Consider the following 21,071-nt stretch of genomic DNA (forward strand, 5'->3'; position numbering starts at 1 on the left):
GCCACAAAAAGATCCAGTATAATGCCTTCTGACAGTTGGGGGAGGCAGAGGAAGACACTGATGGCTTTCTGCAGGACTTTGAGCGGCAGTGTGCCCTTCATCAAGTAAAGCCGGAGGAACGGGTTCAGATGCTGGCCAGCAAGCTGACAGGCCGGGCAACGGACGCCTATCGCACAGTATCTGATGAGGACTGTATGGACTATGAGCGGATCAAAGAAGTAATCTTGGCCCAGTATGCGCTGACACCAGAAGCATACCGCCAAAAGTTCCGCGGACTTATAAAACGCGTAACCGATACCCACGCTGAATGGGCCTGTAAATTACGGCGGTCACTGCTACAGTGGGTACAAGGGAGCCAAGCAACCACTAAGGAGGACGTCCTCGAGCTCTTCTTGTTAGAACGATTCTTTAATGGACTAACCCCTGAGACACAGGAATGGCTTCGGGACAGGCGGCCAACGACTCTTGAGGAAGCCGCTCGTCTGGCCGATGAACATCATGATGCCAGGAGGTCTCAGTTGTCTGGATCAAAGATGGTTACTAGGGGCCCGCCCATGGACCTGGAGGGCCCCAAACCACCGAAGATTGTAGGGAGACCAGCTAAAAACCCGGCCTACCACAGTCCCCCTGGGGCGCGATGGCACACCTGCCGTCAGCTGGGCCACCTGCAAAGACAATGTCCCAACCGGACTCAGCATACCCAGTGGCCAAAGGCAGGAACAGCTACCTTCAGCCGCGCTGCTGTACACTGCTACCAAGGCGAAGCTGACCCGGCATTGGGGGCTACGACTAACCAAGGGGTGGAAGAGATGGAGGAAGTGCTGCATGAAGTAGACCCCGTGCAGGCAGCCCGGGCAGATAATCGACAACAGCATCGACAGGTCGTGTGGGTTAATGGGAAAAGTATGCAGGGACTAAGAGATTCCGGGCAACTTTGACCCTTGTGAAGCCTCATCTCGTCCGGGACCAAGAGAAGACGGACCGGACAGTGGCAGTCCGTGTAGCAGGGGGAGCTATACATCGACTGCCCACTGCTAGGATTCACGTGAACTGGGGAGTCGGGGATGGCCTTGTTGAGGTCGGCTTGATGGAGGATTTGCCTGCAGACGTCTTGCTGGGAAATGACTTGGGGCCCATGTCTGCATTCTCGGTTGCCCCTCTGGCTGAGACATATCCTGTGACCACCCGGAGACAAGCTCGAGCTGCGGAGGCGGTATCACACTCAGAGGAGGCCCAGGTAAGACATTCCAGCCCTACCCGAATTCCCATAGCAAGACACATTTCTTGGGCCACCCCAGATGAATTTAAGAGGGAGTTACTTGAGGATCCTTCATTACAGGGATATCGTGGGAAGGCACAGGAGGGGAGAGGGGTACTGGAAGGGGAACAGTTTGTATGGAAGCAGGGACTCCTCTACCGGATCACAGAGCAGCACCACACAGAGATGAGCTCCACTATAAAACGACAGCTGGTAGTTCCCAAGAAGTATAGGCAGGAGATACTGCGAATCTCTCATGACATACCCTTGGCCGGGCACTTCGGCATCAGTCGCCTCAGGCATCGTCTGACACAAAACTTCTTTTGGCCAGGGGTAACTTACGATGTTCGTCAGTACTGCCAGACCTGTGACAGTTGCCAGCGCATTGGCATACTGGGGATCGATGCAAGGCCAAATTACGCCCCCTCCCCATTGTGGAGGAACCATTTAGCCGAGTAGCAGACAATCTGATAGGGCCGTTAGCCAAACCCAGTCCGTCAGGGAAAAGGTATATATTGACAGTGGTAGATTATGCCACACGGTATCCAGAGGCGGTTGCGTTACCTAACATACTGGCAGAGATGGTGGCGGCCGCCCTGCTCCAGGTTTTCTCACGGGTTGGATTTCCCCGGGAGATTATCTCGGACCAGGGTACCCAGTTTACAGCAGAGGTGACCAACCAACTGTGGAAGCTGTGCGGCGTAAAGTCTATTAGAAGCGCCCCGTACCACCCGCAAACCAATGGGTTGTGTGAACGCTTTAACGGGACATTAAAACAGCTGATTGGGACTTTTACCAGGACCTACAGGGACTGGGAGAAATTCTTGCCACACCTCCTGTTTGCCTATCAGGAGGTGCCCCAAGAATCCATGGGGTTCTCCCCGTTCGAGCTGGTATACGGGAGACGGGTAAGGGGACCCCTAGACTTAGTGCTAGAACACTGGGAAGGGGAGGGCCTCATAGAAGGGGTACCTATTGTACCCTATGTGCTGGAATTCCGGGACCACCTACAGGAGCTGACCCAGGCTGTACGTGAGAACATGCAGGTGACCCAGCAGTGCCAGCGCGTATGGTACGATCGGAGGGCCAGAGAGCGCATCTTGGAAATAGGACAGAAGGTCCTGGTGTTAGAGCCCACTAAGCAGAACAAGTTCCAAGCTGCATGGCAGGGGCCCTACCAGGTAGTGGGGAAAATAGCCAACACAACCTATAATGTCGCCGATTGTGACTACCCCAGTGTTATCCGCATGTTCCACGTGAATATGCTGAAGCCCTACCGGGAGCGCCCTGAAGAGGTAGTGGCCATCTGTGCACCTGAAGCAGAGGATTTAGCCAGACTTCTCTTGCCAGATTTCTTAGGGGAAAGGACTCAGTCTAAAACATGGGACCAGGTACACTTGGGTAAAGACCTAGGCCCCCGGGAGAGACAGCAGGCGGAGGAGTTGGTGAGGCAGCGACAGAGGATGTTTTCGGGGAGACCAGGGTACACTCGCATGGCACAACACAAGGTTGAGACCCAGGATCAGAATCCCCTGCGACAAAACCCCTTCCGCGTCCCTAAGTCTGTACGAGAGGGGATGCGACAAGAGATACAAGAGATGTTGCGTTTAGGGGTCATTGAAGAGTCAGTTCCTGGGCATCCACCGTAGTGTTAGTGCCCAAGAAGGATGGGACTACACGGTTTTGTGTAGACTATCGTAAGCAAATCAGCAATAGAGAAAAATCATAAAACATAACCTTTAATGATTAAAATAAAAGCTACTAAGGAACAAAGTGCAGATAAAAACACTAAATCCAGTACCACAGACTATAACTGAGAGTGTCTGTATACATCTCAACAACAGATCACCCTAAGTATATACATGTGGCTATTCCAAGTCCAAAAATTTGAAAGGATTGGACTAAAAAATTGGTCTATACAAATAAAGCCAAAGTATAAGCAATGAACAGGTACCTTATCAGAAGAATATCTAAGAAAAAACCTCTACCCTGTTCAGGTTATCAAGGAATATGCCTATTCATGCATCTAGAGAAGACACCAAAATATAAATCCATAAACATTATGTGAAAAGGATAGATCTCACCACATGTAGATGGAGGATGTCCAAGGTCAGATGTCCCATCTGAGTCATGTCAGGTCAGGAGAAGAAGGCTCTAGCCCTATTCAAGCCCTAAAATAGCTAAACGTTCCTAACACCCATGACTCCCGCCCTAACAAGGGCAGTCCACATCTAACCCTTCACAAAAATTGCCCTACAAAATCCCTGTGCATCCCGACGCGTTTCGTCACTTGCTGACTCTTCAGGGGACCTACATGCACATATTGGGCATCACAACAAGGTGTACAGGCTGCCAACTTAGGAGGAGCCGCGTGTCCTATTGGGGACGATTCATGTACGGAGCGGAGCCGCGTGTCCTATCGGGGGCGACTCATGTACGGAGCGGAGCCGCGTATGTCCTATTGGGGGCGATTCATGTACGGAGTGGAGCCGTGTGTCCTGTTGGGGCGACTCATGTACGTAGCTTAGCCGCGTGTGTCCTGTTGGGAGGTGATTCATGTACGGAGCGGAGTCGCGTGTCCTATTGGGGGCGATTCATGTACGGAGCGGAGCCGCGTGTCCTATCGGAGGCGACTCATGTACGGAGCGGAGCCGCGTGTGTCCTATTGGGGACGATTCATGTACGGAGCGGAGCTGCGTGTGTCCTATTGGGGGTGATTCATGTGCGGAGCGGAGCCGCGTGTCCTATTGGGGACGATTCATGTATGGAGCCGCGTGTGTCCTATTGGGGCGACTCATGTACGGAGCGGAGCCGCGTGTGTCCTATTGGGGACGATTCATGTACGGAGCGAAGCCGCGTGTGTCCTATTGGGGGTGATTCATGTGCGGAGCGGAGCCGCGTGTCCTATTGGGGACAATTCATGTATGGAGCCGCGTGTGTCCTATTGGGGCGATTCATGTGCGTAGCGGAGCCGCGTGTGTCCTATTGGGGACGATTCATGTACGGAGCCGCATGTGTCCTATTGGAGGAGATTCATGTACGGAGCGGAGCCGCATGTGTCCTATCGGGGGCGACTCATGTACGGAGCGGAGCCGCATGTGTCCTATTGGGGGCGATTCATGTACGGAGCGGAGCCGCGTGTCCTATTGGGGACGATTCATGTACGGAGCGGAGCCGCGTGTGTCCTGTTGGGGCGACTCATGTACAGAGCGGAGCCGCGTGTGTCCTATTGGGAGGTGATTCATGTACGGAGCGGAGCTGCGTGTGTCTTATTGGGGGGTGATTCATGTGCGGAGCGGAGCTGCGTGTGTCTTATTGGGGAGTGATTCATGTACGGAGCCGCGTGTGTCCTATTGGGGAAACTCATGTACGGAGCGGAGCCGCGTCTGTCCTATTGGGAGGTGATTCATGTGCGGAGCCGCGTGTGTCCTATTGGGGATGATTCATGTACGTAGTCGCGTGTGTCCTATTGGAGGAGATTCATGTACGAGAGCGGAGCCGCGTGTCCTGTTGGGGGGTGATTCAAGTATGGAGCGGAGCCGCGTGTGTCCTATTGGGGACGATTCATGTACGGAGCGGAGCCGCATGTGTCCTATTTGGGACGATTCATGTACGGAGCGGAGCCACGTGTCCTGTCGGGGGCAACTCATGTACGGAGCGGAGCCGCGTGTCCTATTGGGGACAATTCATGTACGGAGCGGAGCTGCGTGTGTCCTATTGGGGGTGATCCATGTACAGAGCGGAGCCGCCTGTCCTATCGGGGGCGACTCATGTACAGAGCGGAGCCGCGTGTGTCCTATTGGGGACGATTCATGTACGGAGCGGAGCCGCGTGTCCCCTATTGGGGGCAATTCATGTACGGAGCGGAGCCACGTGTCCTATTGGGGGCGATTCATGTACAGAGCGGAGCCGCATGTGACCTGTTAGGGGCGATTCATGTACGGAGCGGAGCCGCGTGTGTCCTATTGGGGACGATTCATGTACGGAGCGGAGCCGCGTGTGTCCTGTTGGGGGCAACTCATGTACGGAGCGGAGCCGCGTGTCCTATTGGGGACGATTCATGTACGGAGCGGAGCTGCGTGTGTCCTATTGGGGGCGATTCATGTACGGAGCGGAGCCGCGTGTGTCCTACTGGGGGTGATTCATGTACGGAGTGGAGCCGCGTGTGTCCTATTGCGGGAGATTCATGTACAGAGCCCCATGTGTCCTACTGGGGGTGATTCATGTACGGAGTGGAGCCGCGTGTGTCCTATTGGGGACGATTCATGTACGGAGCCGCGTTTGTCCTATTGGGGACGATTCATGTACGGAGCGGAGCCGCGTGTGTCCTATTGCGGGCGATTCATATATGGAGCGGAGCAACGTGTCCTATCGGGGGCGACTCATGTATGGAGCGGAGCCGCGTTTGTCCTATTGGGGATGATTCATGTACGGAGCAGAGCCGCGCGTGTCCTATTGGGGGCGATTCATGTACGGAGCGGAGCCGCGTGTGTCCTATTGGGGGCGATTCATGTACGGAGCGGAGCCGCGTGTGTCCTATTGGGGACGATTCATGTACGGAGCGGAGTCGCGTGTGTCCTATTGGGGACGATTCATGTACGGAGCGGAGCCGCGTGTGTCCTATCGGGGGCACTCATGTACGGAGCGGAGCCGCGTGTGTCCTATTGGGGACGATTCATGTACGGAGCGGAGCCGCGTGTCCTATTGGGGACGATTCATGTACGGAGCGGAGCCGCGTGTGTCCTGTTGGGCCGACTCATGTACGGAGCGGAGCCGCGTGTGTCCTATTGGGAGGTGATTCATGTACGGAGCGGAGCTGCGTGTGTCCTATTGGGGGGGTGATTCATGTGCGGAGCGGAGCCGCGTGTGTCCTATTGGGGACGATTGATGTTCGGAGCCGCGTGTGTCCTATTGGGGCAACTCATGTACGGAGCGGAGCCGCGTCTGTCCTATTGGGGGGTGATTCATGTGCGGAGCGGAGCCGCGTGTGTCCTATCGGGGACGATTCATGTACGGAGTCGCGTGTGTCCTATTGGAGGAGATTCATGTACGAGAGCGGAGCCGCGTGTCCTGTTGGGGGGTGATTCATGTATGGAGCGGAGCCGCGTGTGTCCTATTGCGGACGATTCATGTATGGAGCGGAGCCGCGTGTGTCCTATTGGGGGCGATTCATGTACGGAGTGGAGCCACGTGTCCTATTGGGGGCGATTCATGTACAGAGCGGAGCCGCGTGTGACCTGTTGGGGGCGATTCATGTACGGAGCGGAGCCGCGTGTCCCCTGTTGGGGGCGATTCATGTACGGAGCGGAGCCACGTGTCCTGTCAGGGGCAACTCATGTACGGAGCGGAGCCGCGTGTCCTATTGGGGACAATTCATGTACGGAGCGGAGCTGCGTGTGTCCTATTGGGGGTGATCCATGTACGGAGCGGAGCCGCCTGTCCTATCGGGGGCACTCATGTACGGAGCGGAGCCGCGTGTGTCCTATTGGGGACGATTCATGTACGGAGCAGAGCCGCGTGTCCTATTGGGGATGATTCATGTACGGAGCGGAGCAGCGTGTGTCCTGTTGGGCCAACTCATGTACGGAGCGGAGCCGCGTGTGTCCTATTGGGAGGTGATTCATGTACGGAGCGGAGCTGTGTGTGTCCTATTGGGGGGGTGATTCATGTGCGGAGCGGAGCCGCGTGTGTCCTATTGGGGACGATTGATGTTCGGAGCCGCGTGTGTCCTATTGGGGCAACTCATGTACGGAGCGGAGCCGCGTCTGTCCTATTGGGGGGTGATTCATGTGCGGAGCGGAGCCGCGTGTGTCCTATTGGGGACGATTCATGTACGGAGTCGCGTGTGTCCTATTGGAGGAGATTCATGTACGAGAGCGTAGCCGCGTGTCCTGTTGGGGGGTGATTCATGTATGGAGCGGAGCCGCGTGTGTCCTATTGGGGACGATTCATGTATGGAGCGGAGCCGCGTGTGTCCTATTGGGGGGCGATTCATGTACGGAGTGGAGCCACGTGTCCTATTGGGGGCGATTCATGTACGGAGCGGAGCCGCGTGTGACCTGTTGGGGGCGATTCATGTACGGAGCGGAGCCGCGTGTCCCCTGTTGGGGGCGATTCATGTACGGAGCGGAGCCACGTGTCCTGTCGGGGGCGACTCATGTATGGAGCGGAGCCGCGTGTGTCCTATTGGGGACAATTCATGTACGGAGCGGAGCTGCGTGTGTCCTATTGGGGGAGATTCATGTACGGAGCGGAGCCACGTGTCCTATTGGGGGCGATTCATGTACAGAGCGGAGCCGCATGTGAACTGTTAGGGGCGATTCATGTATGGAGCGGAGCCGCGTGACCTGTTAGGGGCGATTCATGTACGGAGCGGAGCCGCGTGTCCTATCGGGGGCGACTCATGTATGGAGCGGAGCCGCGTGTGTCCTATTGGGGACGATTCATGTACGGAGCGGAGCCGCGTGTGTCCTGTTGGGGACGATTCATGTACGGAGCGGAGCCGCGTGTGTCCTATTGGGGGCGATTCATGTACGGAGCGGAGCCGCGTGTGTCCTATTGGGGGTGATTCATGTACGGAGTCGCGTTTGTCCTATTGGGGACGATTCATGTACGGAGCCGCGTGTCCTATTGGGGGGTGATTCATGTACGGAGCAGAGCCGCGTGTGTCCTATTGGGGGCGATTCATGTACGGAGCGGAGCGGCGTGTCTTATCGGGGCGACTCATGTACGGAGCGGAGCCGCGTGTCCTATTGGGGGTGATTCATGTACGGAGCCGCTTGTGTCCTATTGGGGGTGATTCATGTACGGAGCCGCGTGTGTCCTATTGGGGGTGATTCATGTGCGGAGCCGCGTGTCCTATTGGGGGATTCTTGTACGGAGCCGCGTGTGTCCTATTGGGGGGATTCATGTACGGAGCGGAGCCGCGTGTCCTATTGGAGGATTCATGTACGGAGCGCAGCCGCTTGTCCTATTGGGGGTGATTCATGTACGGAGCCGCATGTGTCCTTTGGAGGGCGATTCATGTACGGAGCGGAGCCGCGTGTCCTATTGGGGAGATTCATGTACGGAGCGGAGCCGCGTGTCCTATTGGGGAGATTCATGTACGGAGCGGAGCCGCGTGTGTCCTATTGGGGAAGATTCATGTACGGAGTGGAGCCGCGTGTGTCCTATTGGGGTGATTCATGTACGGAGCGGAGCCGCGTGTGTCCTATTGGGGGAGATTCATGTACGGAGCATAGCCGCGTGTGTCCTATTGGGGTGATTCATGTACGGAGCGGAGCCGCGTGTGTCCTATTGGGGTGATTCATGTACGGAGCGGAGCCGCGTGTGTCCTATTGGGGGGAGATTCATGTACGGAGCGGAGCCGCGTGTGTCCTATTGGGGGGAGATTCATGTACGGAGCGGAGCCGCGTGTGTCCTTTTGGGGGGAGATTCATGTACGGAGCGGAGCCGCGTGTGTCCTATTGGGGGGAGATTCATGTACGGAGCGGAGCCGCGTGTGTCCTATTGGGGGGAGATTTATGTACGGAGCGGAGCCGCGTGTGTCCTATTGGGGGGAGATTCATGTACGGAGCGGAGCCGCGTGTGTCCTATTGGGGGTGATTCATGTACGGAGCGGAGCCGCGTGTGTCCTAGTGGGGGAGATTCATGTACGGAGCGGAGGCGCGTGTGTCCTATTGGGGGCGATTCATGTACGGAGCGGAGCTGCGTGTGTCCTATTGGGGGCGATTCATGTACGGAGCGGAGCCGCGTGTCATATTGGGGAGATTCATGTACGGAGCGGAGCCGCGTGTCCTATTGGGGAGATTCATGTACGGAGCGGAGCCGCGTGTGTCCTATTGGGGTAGATTCATGTACGGAGTGGAGCCGCGTGTTTCCTATTGGGGGGAGATTCATGTACGGAGCGGAGCCGCGTGTGTCCTATTGGGGGGAGATTCATGTACGGAGCGGAGCCGCGTGTGTCCTATTGGGGGAGATTCATGTACGGAGCGGAGCCGCGTGTGTTCTATTGGGGTGATTCATGTACGGAGCGGAGTCGCGTGTGTCCTATTGGGGGGAGATTCATGTACGGAGCGGAGCCGCGTGTGTCCTTTTGAGGGCGATTCATGTACGGAGCGGAGCCGCGTGTCCTATTGGGGAGATTCATGTACGGAGCGGAGCCGCGTGTGTCCTATTGGGGGAGATTCATGTACGGAGCGGAGCCGCGTGTGTCCTATTGGGGTGATTCATGTACGGAGCGGAGCCGCGTGTGTCCTATTGGGGGGAGATTCATGTACGGAGCGGAGCCGCGTGTGTCCTATTGGGGGGAGATTCATGTACGGAGCGGAGCCGCGTGTGTCCTATTGGGGGGAGATTCATGTACGGAGCGGAGCCGCGTGTGTCCTATTGGGGGGAGATTCATGTACGGAGCGGAGCCGCGTGTGTCCTATTGGGGGGAGATTCATGTACGGAGCGGAGCCGCGTGTGTCCTATTGGGGGGAGATTCATGTACGGAGCGGAGCCGCGTGTGTCCTATTGGGGGTGATTCATGTACGGAGCGGAGCCGCGTTTGTCCTATTGGGGGGAGATTCATGTACGGAGCGGAGCCACGTGTGTCCTATTGGGGGTGATTCATGTACGGAGCGGAGCCGCGTGTGTCCTAGTGGGGGCGATTCATGTACGGGGCCGCGTGTCTTATTGGGGGAGATTCATATACGGAGCGGAGCCACTTGCAATGGCGCATCTTAATAGGGGCGGAAGGGGCGATCGCCCCGGGCCCAAGGTTTTTTGGGGGCCTAGGGGCAGGGGCGGGCTGGGCCGGGTGGCAGAGAGGTAAATGCCCCCCGGACCGCTCCCCCAGCACCTGTACAGGGCCGGCCTTGACGGCTGCTCAGCTCCGGCTCCCTCCGGCTGTACTTCCGGGTCAGATGTCGGGCGTGCGCGATGACGTCATCGTGCACGCGCCGACATGTCCCGGAGGATGCTGAAAGCAGAGGCGCTGCTGGGGAGCGAGCCGGCTGTGAGGTAAGTATGGGGAACTTTTTTATTTTTTTTTTATTTATAAAATGAATTAAATGGGGGAGGGGGTGAGTGGGGGCTGTACACAATGAAGGGGGGGTGACTGGGGCCTGTATATGATGAAGGGGGGGGTGACTGGGGCCTGTATATGATGAAGGGGGGTGACTGGGGCATGTATATGATGAAGGGGGGGTGACTGGGGCATGTATATGATGAAGGGGGGGTGACTGGGGCCTGTATATGATGAAGGGGGGTGACTGGGGGCTGTATATGATGAAGGGGGGGTGACTGGGGGCTGTATATGATGAAGGGGGGTGACTGGGGCCTGTATATTATTATTATTATTATTTATTGTTATAGCGCCATTTATTCCATGGCGCTTTACATGTGAGGAGGGGTATACATAAAAACAAGTACAATAATCTTAAACAATACAAGTCATAACTGGTACAGGAGGAGAGAGGACCCTGCCCGCGAGGGCTCACAATCTTCAAGGGATGGGTGATAATACAGTAGGCGAGGGTAGAGCTGGTCGTGCAGCGGTTTGGTCGATCGGTGGTTACTGCAGGTTATAGGCTTGTCGGAAGAGGTGGGTCTTCAGGCTCTTTTTGAAGGTTTCGATGGTAGGTGAGAGTCTGATATGTTGTGGTAGAGAGTTCCAGAGTAGGGGTGATGCGCGAGAGAAATCTTGTATGCGATTGTGGGAAGAGGAGATAAGAGGGGAGTAAAGAAGGAGATCTTGTGAGGATCGGAGGTTGCGTGCAGGAAAGTACCGGGAGACGAGGTCACAGATGTATGGAGGAGACAGGTTGTGGATTGCTTTGTATGTCATGGTTAGGGTTTTGTAATGGAGTCTCTGGGCAATTGGGAGCCAGTGAAGGGATTGACAGAGGGGAGAAGCTGGGGAATAGCGGGGGGACAGGTGTATTAGTCGGGCAGCAGAGTTTAGAATAGATTGGAGGGGTGCGAGAGTGTTTGAGGGGAGGCCACAGAGCATGAGGTTGCAGTAGTCAAGGCGAGAGATGATGAGGGCATGGACTAGGGTTTTTGCAGATTCTTGGGTGAGGAATGAACGGATGCGTGAAATATTTTTGAGTTGAAGTCGGCAGGAAGTGGAAAGGGTTTGGATATGTGGTTTGAAGGAGAGATCAGCGTCAAGGATTACTCCGAGGCAGCGAGCTTGTGGGACTGGGGAGAGTGGGCAGTCATTTACTGTAATTGATAGGTTCGTAGGGGGGGTCACGTGAGATGGGGGAAAGATGATGAATTCTGTTTTGTCCATGTTGAGTTTCAGATATCTAGTGGAGAAGAAGGATGAAATAGTGGACAGACATTGAGGGATTCTGGTTAGTAGGGAGGTGATATCTGGTCCAGAGATGTAGATCTGTGTGTCATCAGCATAAAGATGATACTGAAAGCCATGAGATTCTATGAGCTGTCCCAGGCCAAAGGTGTAAATAGAGAACAGCAGGGGCCCAAGGACTGAACCTTGTGGGACTCCGACAGATAGGGGGCGAGGTGAGGAGGTGGTGTGTGAGTGGGAGACGCTGAATGTCCGGTCTGTTAGGTATGATGAGATCCAGGAGAGGGCCAAGTCTGTGATGCCGAGGGATGAGAGGGTCTGTAATAATAGGGAATGGTCCACTGTGTCAAAGGCAGCCGACAGGTCCAGGAGGAGGAGGACAGAGTAGTGTCGCTTGCTCTTGGCAGTTAAGAGGTCATTGGTGACCTTAGTAAGGGCAGTTTCAGTGGAGTGGTGTGACCGGAAGCCAGATTGTAAGCGGTCGAAGAGGGAGCAAGAAGAGAGATGGGAGGACAGTTCAAGGTAGACGTGTTGTTCCAGTAGCTTGGAGGCGTATGGGAGAAGTGATATAGGGCGATAGCTAGATACAGAGGATGGGTCAAGAGAGGGCTTTTTGAGGATAGGTGTGATGGAGGCATGTTTAAAGCTTGAGGGGAAAACACCAGTTGTTAGTGACAGGTTGAAGAGATGGGTTAGGGTTGGGATGAAGACTGTGGTGAGGTTTGGGATGAAGTGGGATGGGATCGGGTCGAGTGCACAGGTGGTGAGATGTGATCTTGAGAGTAGAGTGGAGAGTCGATCTTCTGTAATGGTGGAGAAGTTGGTTTTGAAGGTGGAGGGCTGGGAAGTCGGGAGGAAGGGCTCTGGGGGTTGTTGACCAAAACTGTCCCTGATGTTATCAATTTTCTGCTTGAAAAATGAGGCAAAGTCTTCAGCTGAGATGAGTGGGGAGGGAGGAGGTGCTGGGGGGCGGAGGAGAGAGTTGAAGGTGTTGAATAACTGTTTAGGGTTGTGAGACAGGGAGGATATGAGAGATGAGAAGTAGGTTTGTTATGATGAAGGGGGGGTGACTGGGGGCTGTCTATGATGACGGGGGGGTGACTGGGGGCTGTATATGATGAAGGGGGGGTGACTGGGGCCTGTATATGATGAAGGGGGGTGACTGGGGGCTGTATATGATGAAGGGGGGGTGACTGGGGGCTGTATATGATGAAGGGGGTGACTGGGGCCTGTATATGATGAAGGGGGGGTGACTGGGGGCTGTCTATGATGACGGGGGGTGACTGGGGGCTGTATATGATGACGGGGGGGTGACTGGGGGCTGTATATGATGACGGGGGGTGACTGGGGGCTGTATATGATGATGGGGGGGTGACTGGGGGCTGTATATGATGACGTGGGGTGACTGGGGGCTGTATATGATGACGGGGGGGTGACTGGGGGCTGTATATGATGACGGGGGGTGACTGGGGGCTGTATATGATGACGGGGGGATGACTGGGGGCTGTATATGATGACGGGGGGGTGACTGGGGTTGTACAGGATGAAGGGGGTGAGTGGGGGCTTCACAGGATGAAGGGGGGATGAGTGGGGGCTTCACATGATGAAGGGGGGATGAGTGGAGCTGCACATGATGAAGGGGGGGTGAGTGGGGTTGCATATGATGAAGGGGGGGTGAGTGGGGCTGCACATGATGAAGGGGGGGTGAGTGGGGTTGCATATGATGAAGGGGGGGTGAGTGGGGCTGCACATGATGAAGGGGGGGTGAGTGGGGCTGCACATGATGAAGGGGGGGTGAGTGGGGCTGCACGTGATGAAGGGGGGGTGAGTGGGGCTGCACATGATGAAGGGGGGGATAAGTGGGGCTGCACATGATGAAGTGGGGGATAAGGGAGACTGCACATGATGAATTAAGGGGTAAGTGGGACTGCACATGATGAATTAAGGGGTAAGTGGGACTGCACATGATGAATTAAGGGGTAAGTGGGACTGCACATGATGAATTAAGGGGTAAGTGGGACTGCACATGATGAATTGGGGGTAAGGGGGACTGCACATGATGAATTGGGGGTAAGGGGGACTGCACATGATGAAGTGGGGGTAAGGGGCACTGCACATGAAGTGGGGGTAAGGGGCACTGCACATGATGTGGGGGTAAAATTAACTGCACATGATGATGGGGGAGTGGGGCTGCACATGAAGTTGGGGGGATAAGGGGCTGCAAATGATGAAGCGGCACTGCAGATGAAGTGAGTGGGTGATAGGGGACTGCAATGGATGAAGTAAGGGGACTTCAAATTAAAGTGGGGACATTAAAGTGGATCCCCTATGGCCAGGATCATGTTGGGCGATTTTGTGCGTATTGGCCGTAGGCCTACAGCTTATGTGCAACGTCTTTTTAGGCCATGTCCACACGTGGTGGAATGGTGGCGGGTTTTCCGTATGGACCCGCAGCAAACCAAGTGCTGCGGTCCGTACGCGCTGTCAATTCCCGCACGGGGACCGCAGCGCTCAGGTGGGAAGGGAGGTACAGGGGCCCAGGTTTTATGAACAGCCCCGGGCCCATAGTCCACTTAATCCGCCACTGACCGCGTGTCCTATTGGGGGAGATTCATGTACGGAGCGGAGCCGCGTGTCCTATTGGGGGCGATCCATGTGCGGAGCGGCGTGTGTCTTATTGGGGGTGATTCATGTACGGAGCGGAGCGGCGTGTGTCCTATTGGGGGAGATTCATGTACGGAGCCGCGTGTGTCCTATTGGGGGAGATTCATGTACGGAGCGGAGCCGCGTGTGTCCTATTGGGGGCGATTCATGTACGGAGCGGAGCCGCTTGTGTCCTATTGGGGACGATTCATGTACGGAGCGGAGCCGCGTGTGTCCTATTGGGGGTGATCCATGTACAGAGCCGTGTGTGTCATATTGGGGAGATTCATGTACGGAGCGGAGCCGTGTGTGTCCTATTGGGGGAGATTCATGTATGGAGCGGAGCCGCGTGTGTCCTATTGGGGTGATTCATGTACAGAGCCGTGTGTGTCATATTGGGGAGATTCATGTACGGAGCGGAGCCGCGTGTGTCCTATTGGGGGTGATTCATGTACGGAGCCGCGTGTGTCCTATTGGGGTGATTCATGTACAGAGCCGTGTGTGTCATATTGGGGAGATTCATGTACGGAGCGGAGCCGCGTGTGTCCTATTGGGGAGATTCATGTACGGAGCGGAGCCGTGTGTGTCCTATTGGGGGTGATTCATGTACGGAGCCGCGTGTGTCCTATTGGGGGTGATCCATGTACAGAGCCGTGTGTGTCATATTGGGGAGATTCATGTACGGAGCGGAGCCGTGTGTGTCCTATTGGGGGAGATTCATGTACGGAGCGGAGCCGCGTGTGTCCTATTGGGGGTGATCCATGTACAGAGCCGTGTGTGTCCTATTGGGGGAGATTCATGTATGGAGCAGAGCCGCGTGTGTCCTATTGGGGGTGATCCATGTACAGAGCCGTGTGTGTCATATTGGGGAGATTCATGTACGGAGCGGAGCCGTGTGTGTCCTATTGGGGGTGATTCATGTACGGAGCCGCGTGTGTCCTATTGGGGGAGATTCATGTACGGAGCGGAGCCGCGTGTGTCCTATTGGGGGTGATTCATGTACGGAGCCGCGTGTGTCCTACTGGGGGTGATTCATGTACGGAGCGGAGCCGCGTGTGTCCTATTGGGGGTGATTCATGTACGGAGCGGAGCCGCGTGTGTCCTATTGGGGGTGATCCATGTACAGAGCCGTGTGTGTCATATTGGGGTGATTCATGTACGGAGCGGAGCCGCGTGTGTCCTATTGGGGGCGATTCATGTACAGAGCCGCGTGTGTCCTATTGGGGGTGATCCATGTACGGAGCGGAGCCGCGTGTGTCCTATTGGGGTGATTCATGTACGGAGCGGAGCCGCGTGTGTCCTATTGGGGGTGATCCATGTACAGAGCCGTGTGTGTCATATTGGGGTGATTCATGTACGGAGCGGAGCCGCGTGTGTCCTATTGGGGGCGATTCATGTACGGAGCGGAGCCGCGTGTGTCCTATTGGGGTGATTCATGTACGGAGCTCCGTGTGTCCTATTGGGGGAGATTCATGTACGGAGCGGAGCCGCGTGTGTCCTATTGGGGGAGATTCATGTACGGAGCCGCGTGTGTCCTATTGGGGGAGATTCATGTACGGAGCAGAGCCGCGTGTGTCCTATTGGGGGAGATTCATGTACGGAGCCGCGTGTGTCCTACTGGGGGTGATTCATGTACGGAGCGGAGCCGCGTGTGTCCTATTGGGGGTGATTCATGTACGGAGCGGAGCCGCGTGTGTCCTATTGGGGGTGATCCATGTACAGAGCCGTGTGTGTCATATTGGGGTGATTCATGTACGGAGCGGAGCCGCGTGTGTCCTATTGGGGGCGATTCATGTACAGAGCCGCGTGTGTCCTATTGGGGGTGATCCATGTACGGAGCGGAGCCGCGTGTGTCCTATTGGGGTGATTCATGTACGGAGCGGAGCCGCGTGTGTCCTATTGGGGGTGATCCATGTACAGAGCCGTGTGTGTCATATTGGGGTGATTCATGTACGGAGCGGAGCCGCGTGTGTCCTATTGGGGGCGATTCATGTACGGAGCGGAGCCGCGTGTGTCCTATTGGGGGCGATTCATGTACGGAGCGGAGCCGCGTGTGTCCTACTGGGGGTGATTCATGTACAGAGCGGAGCCGCGTGTGTCCTATTGGGGGTGATTCATGTACGGAGCGGAGCCGCGTGTGTCCTATTGGGGTGATTCACGTACGGAGCTCCGTGTGTCCTATTGGGGGAGATTCATGTACGGAGCCGCGTGTGTCCTATTGGGGGAGATTCATGTACGGAGCGGAGCCGCGTGTGTCCTATTGGGGGTGATTCATGTACGGAGCCGCGTGTGTCCTACTGGGGGTGATTCATGTACGGAGCGGAGCCGCGTGTGTCCTATTGGGGGTGATTCATGTACGGAGCGGAGCCGCGTGTGTCCTATTGGGGGTGATCCATGTACAGAGCCGTGTGTGTCATATTGGGGTGATTCATGTACGGAGCGGAGCCGCGTGTGTCCTATTGGGGGCGATTCATGTACAGAGCCGCGTGTGTCCTATTGGGGGTGATCCATGTACGGAGCGGAGCCGCGTGTGTCCTATTGGGGGTGATCCATGTACGGAGCGGAGCCGCGTGTGTCCTATTGGGGGTGATCCATGTACAGAGCCGTGTGTGTCATATTGGGGTGATTCATGTACGGAGCGGAGCCGCGTGTGTCCTATTGGGGGCGATTCATGTACGGAGCGGAGCTGCGTGTGTCCTATTGGGGTGATTCATGTACGGAGCTCCGTGTGTCCTATTGGGGGAGATTCATGTACGGAGCGGAGCCGCGTGTGTCCTATTGGGGGAGATTCATGTATGGAGCCGCGTGTGTCCTATTGGGGGAGATTCATGTACGGAGCCGCGTGTGTCCTATTGGGGGAGATTCATGTACGGAGCAGAGCCGCGTGTGTCCTATTGGGGGAGATTCATGTACGGAGCCGCGTGTGTCCTACTGGGGGTGATTCATGTACGGAGCGGAGCCGCGTGTGTCCTATTGGGGGTGATTCATGTACGGAGCGGAGCCGCGTGTGTCCTATTGGGGGTGATCCATGTACAGAGCCGTGTGTGTCATATTGGGGTGATTCATGTACGGAGCGGAGCCGCGTGTGTCCTATTGGGGGCGATTCATGTACGGAGCGGAGCCGCGTGTGTCCTATTGGGGGAGATTCATGTACGGAGCGGAGCCGCGTGTGTCCTATTGGGGGAGATTCATGTACGGAGCCGCGTGTGTCCTATTGGGGGAGATTCATGTATGGAGCCGCGTGTGTCCTATTGGGGGGAGATACATGTACGGAGCCGCGTGTGTCCTATTGGGGTGATTCATGTACGGAGCGGAGCCGCGTGTGTCCTATTGGGGTGATTCATGTACGGAGCGGAGCCGAGTGTGTCCTATTGGGGTGATTCATGTACGGAGCGGAGCCGCGTGTGTCCTATTGGGGGAGATTCATGTACGGAGCGGAGCCGCGTGTGTCCTATTGGGGTGATCCATGTACGGAGCGGAGCCGCGTGTGTCCTATTGGGGGTGATTCATGTACGGAGCGGCGTGTGTCCTATTGGGGGCGATTCATGTACGGAGCGGAGCGGCGTGTGTCCTATTGGGGGCGCTGTCCGCGGTGTAGGGCCGCCAGTGTGACTGAGGCTGCAGTTCCCGGGAGGATTAACCCCGTATCAGCCGGAGAACAGCGCTCTCCCATGTGACAGCTTCCCGGATACAGATAGAAAGCGGAACATCACACAGAGGAAAACCGAGTGTTTGTGTGTTGAGAACGGACGAGTGTGAACAGCGGTGAATCCTGAGTGCGGATAACGGAACCTTACACCTACCTGCACCCGCAGAGACGCGCGGTTAGCCTATATTGTATGGGCTCCGTCCAAGTGTGACGTCATTTCCGGGGGCGTGTCAGACGGGGAGGCAGAGTGGAGCCTAGAGTGTATGGGCTCCGCCTCCTGCCAGGTCCTGACTGCAGCCCGTACAGTGTAGCCGGCTCAGCATTGAAGATGCTGCACCAATCAGCGTCAGGCCAGTTGCAGCCCGGCAGGTGGCAGCCAATCAAAGCTCCGAGCTGCACAACCAGTGAGCGGCTGCAGCTCCCAGAGACTGACCCTCCCACTACAGAAAGGACTCCGCTGGGCCCCGCCTCTTCCGGTGCCGTCATGTCCTCAGGTTCCTCAATTTTTGTGCTCGTGTCTCCCCGGTGGATAACTCCTCGTCGTGTTGTCCCGGTGCGCGGCTCTGCGGGTGGAGGTCTGTACATTGTCCTCCTCCTATGTCGCCTCCATGCTCCGCCGCGCTGTACACAGTCTCCTCACCCCTGTGACTGCGGTCCGTGCTGTGGTCGCGGTTCCTCTCTCCCCTGTGTCCCGCCCGCTGTAATAATTCTCCCCTCACCTGTCCCCTGCAGGCGGCCATCATTCCTTCTCTGTGGCCCCAAAGACGATTAACCCCCGGAGGGATTTTCATTTTCCCCTCTCCTTCTTCCCAGAGCCATAACGTTTTTATTTTTCCGCCAATATGGTCGGGTGAGGGCTTATTTTTTCCTCGCCAGGCTGACGTTTTTAATGTTACCTCTTTGGTGCTGATACGTTCTTTCGATCGCCCGCTATTGCGTTTTAATGCAATGTCACCGCAACAAAAAAAACCGTAATTCTGGCGTCTTGCCTTTTTTTCTCATTACGCCGTTTAGCGATCGGGTTAATGCTTTTTTCTATTGATGGATCAGGCGATTGTGAACGCGGCGACACCTAATATGTGTATGTGGGATTTTATTTTTATTGATTTATTTTGAATGTGGCGAAAGGCAGGTGATTTGTACTTTTATTTTTTTTTTATATATATATATACACTCACTGGCCACTTTATTAGGTACACCTGTCCAACTGTGTGTTATGACTTAATTTCTAATCAGCCAATCACATGGCGGCAACTCAGTGCATTTAGGCATGTAGACATGGTCAAGACAATCTCCTGCAGTTCAAACCGAGCATCAGTATGGGGAAGAAAGGTGATTTGAGTGCCTTTGAACGTGGCATGATTGTTGGTGCCAGAAGGGCTGGTCTGAGAATTTCAGAAACTGCTGATCTACTGGGATTTTCACGCACAACCATCTCTAGGGTTTACAGAGAATGGTCCGAAAAAGAAAAAAAATCCAGTGAGCGGCAGTTCTGTGGCTGGAAATGCCATGTTGATGCCAGAGGTCAGAGGAGAATGGGCAGACTGGTTCGAGCTGATAGAAAGGCAACAGTGACTCAAATTGCCACCCGTTACAACCAAGGTAGGCAGAAGAGCATCTCTGAACGCACAGTGCGTCGAACTTTGAGGCAGATGGGCTACAGCAGCAGAAGACCACACTGGGTACCACTCCTCTCAGCTAAGAACAGGAAACTGAGGCTACAATTTGCACAAGCTCATCGAAATTGGACAGTAGAAGATTGGAAAAACGTTGCCTGGTCTGATGAGTCTCGATTTCTGCTGCGACATTCGGATGGTAGGGTCAGAATTTGGCGTAAACAACATGAAAGCATGGATCCATCCTGCCTTGTATCAACGGTTCAGGCTGGTGGTGGTGGTGTCATGGTGTGGGGAATTTTTTCTGGGCACTCTTTGGGCCCCTTGGTACCAATTGAGCATCGTTGCAACGCCACAGCCTACCTGAGTATTGTTGCTGACCATGTCCATCCCTTTATGACCACAATGTACCCAACATCTGATGGCTACTTTCAGCAGGATAATGCGCCATGTCATAAAGCTCGAATCATCTCAGATTGGTTTCTTGAACATGACAATGAGTTCACTGTACTCAAATGGCCTCCTCAGTCACCAGATCTCAATCCAATAGAGCATCTTTGGGATGTGGTGGAACGGGAGATTCGCATCAGGGATGTGCAGCCGACAAATCTGCGCCAACTGTGTGATGCCATCATGTCAATATGGTCCAAAATCTCTGAGGAATGCTTCCAGCACCTTGTTGAATCTCTGCCACGAAGAATTGAGGCAGTTCTGAAGGCAAAAGGGGGTCCAACCCCTTACTAGCATGGTGTACCTAATAAAGGGGCCAGTGAGTGTATATATATATTTTTATAAACTCTTTTTTCCGTTTGGCATGCTTCAATAGCCTCCATGGGTTTATGAAGCAAATAAAACCGCACAGACTTTTTAAAGGCTCACACCTCCTGCCGTACATGAGTACAATCCTCTACATCAGTGGTCCCCAACCTTTTTTGCACCAGGGACCGGTTTCAAGCAAGACCATTCTTCCATGGCCCGGCAGGGCGGGGATGGAGGTGTGACAGGGGCGGGGCTTTGGTCATAAGGGGGCGGGGCTATGGACACGGTTGTAGTGTAGCAGTGCATACTTATAATTAAATAACATTTATAATGTGACTCAACTCACCATAGGTTTTGAATGAGTGCTCCATCACCCCATTCTTGCCTGCTCCATCACTCCCTTCTCCGCATCACTGCCATCTCTCCATCATTGCCTTCTCCGCATCACTGCCATCTCTCCATCATTGCCTTCTCCCCATCACTGCCATCTCTCCATCATTGCCTTCTCCCCATCACTGCCATCTCTCCATCATTGCCTTCTCCCCATCACTGCCATCTCTCCATCACTGCCATCTCTCCATCATTGCCTTCTCCCCATCATTGCCTTCTCTCCATCATTGCCTTCTCCCCATCACTCCCTTCTCCCCATCACTCCCTTCTCCCCATCACTCCCTTCTCCCCATCACTCCCTTCTCCCCATCACTCCCTTCTCCCCATCACTGCCGTCTCTCCATTACCCCCATCATGGCCTTCTCCCATTACCCCCATCATGGCCTTCTCCCATTACCCCCATCATGGCCTTCTCCCATTACCCCCATCATGGCCTTCTCCCATTACCCCCAT

The 21,071-nt window shown here is 55.2% G+C and overlaps 1 protein-coding gene and 1 long non-coding RNA gene across 6 annotated transcripts in view; one reads left to right on the top strand and one right to left on the bottom strand.

The window, feature by feature from the left end:
- LOC141094385 (uncharacterized) overlaps positions 1-18,053 on the bottom strand; it is a 41,470-nt gene extending 23,417 nt beyond the window's left edge. Inside the window, exon 1 of the long non-coding RNA XR_012233054.1 lies at positions 18,008-18,053. This is a non-coding gene — a long non-coding RNA (uncharacterized lncRNA). The remainder of the gene's footprint in view (positions 1-18,007) is intronic.
- A 146-nt stretch (positions 18,054-18,199) lies between these two features.
- The window catches only part of LOC141094211 (uncharacterized), a 29,072-nt gene continuing 26,200 nt past the window's right edge, over positions 18,200-21,071 (top strand). The window contains exon 1 of one of the 5 annotated variants that reach the window (XM_073580006.1): positions 18,200-18,347. Coding sequence is in view for 1 of the 5 variants with exons in the window: in XM_073580004.1 (XP_073436105.1) it covers positions 18,462-18,506 (45 nt within the window). In the remaining 4 variants the exon portion in view is untranslated. Of the gene's footprint in view, positions 18,507-18,913; positions 18,935-21,071 lie in introns of those variants that run through there. The other 4 variants (XM_073580007.1, XM_073580005.1, XM_073580004.1 and 1 more) reach the window with 4 other exon arrangements.

The sequence above is a fragment of the Dendrobates tinctorius genome, unplaced genomic scaffold, assembly GCF_039654945.1.
Source record: "Dendrobates tinctorius isolate UK_male_01 unplaced genomic scaffold, ASM3965494v1 ptg000063l, whole genome shotgun sequence".
Lineage (NCBI taxonomy): Eukaryota > Metazoa > Chordata > Amphibia > Anura > Dendrobatidae > Dendrobates > Dendrobates tinctorius.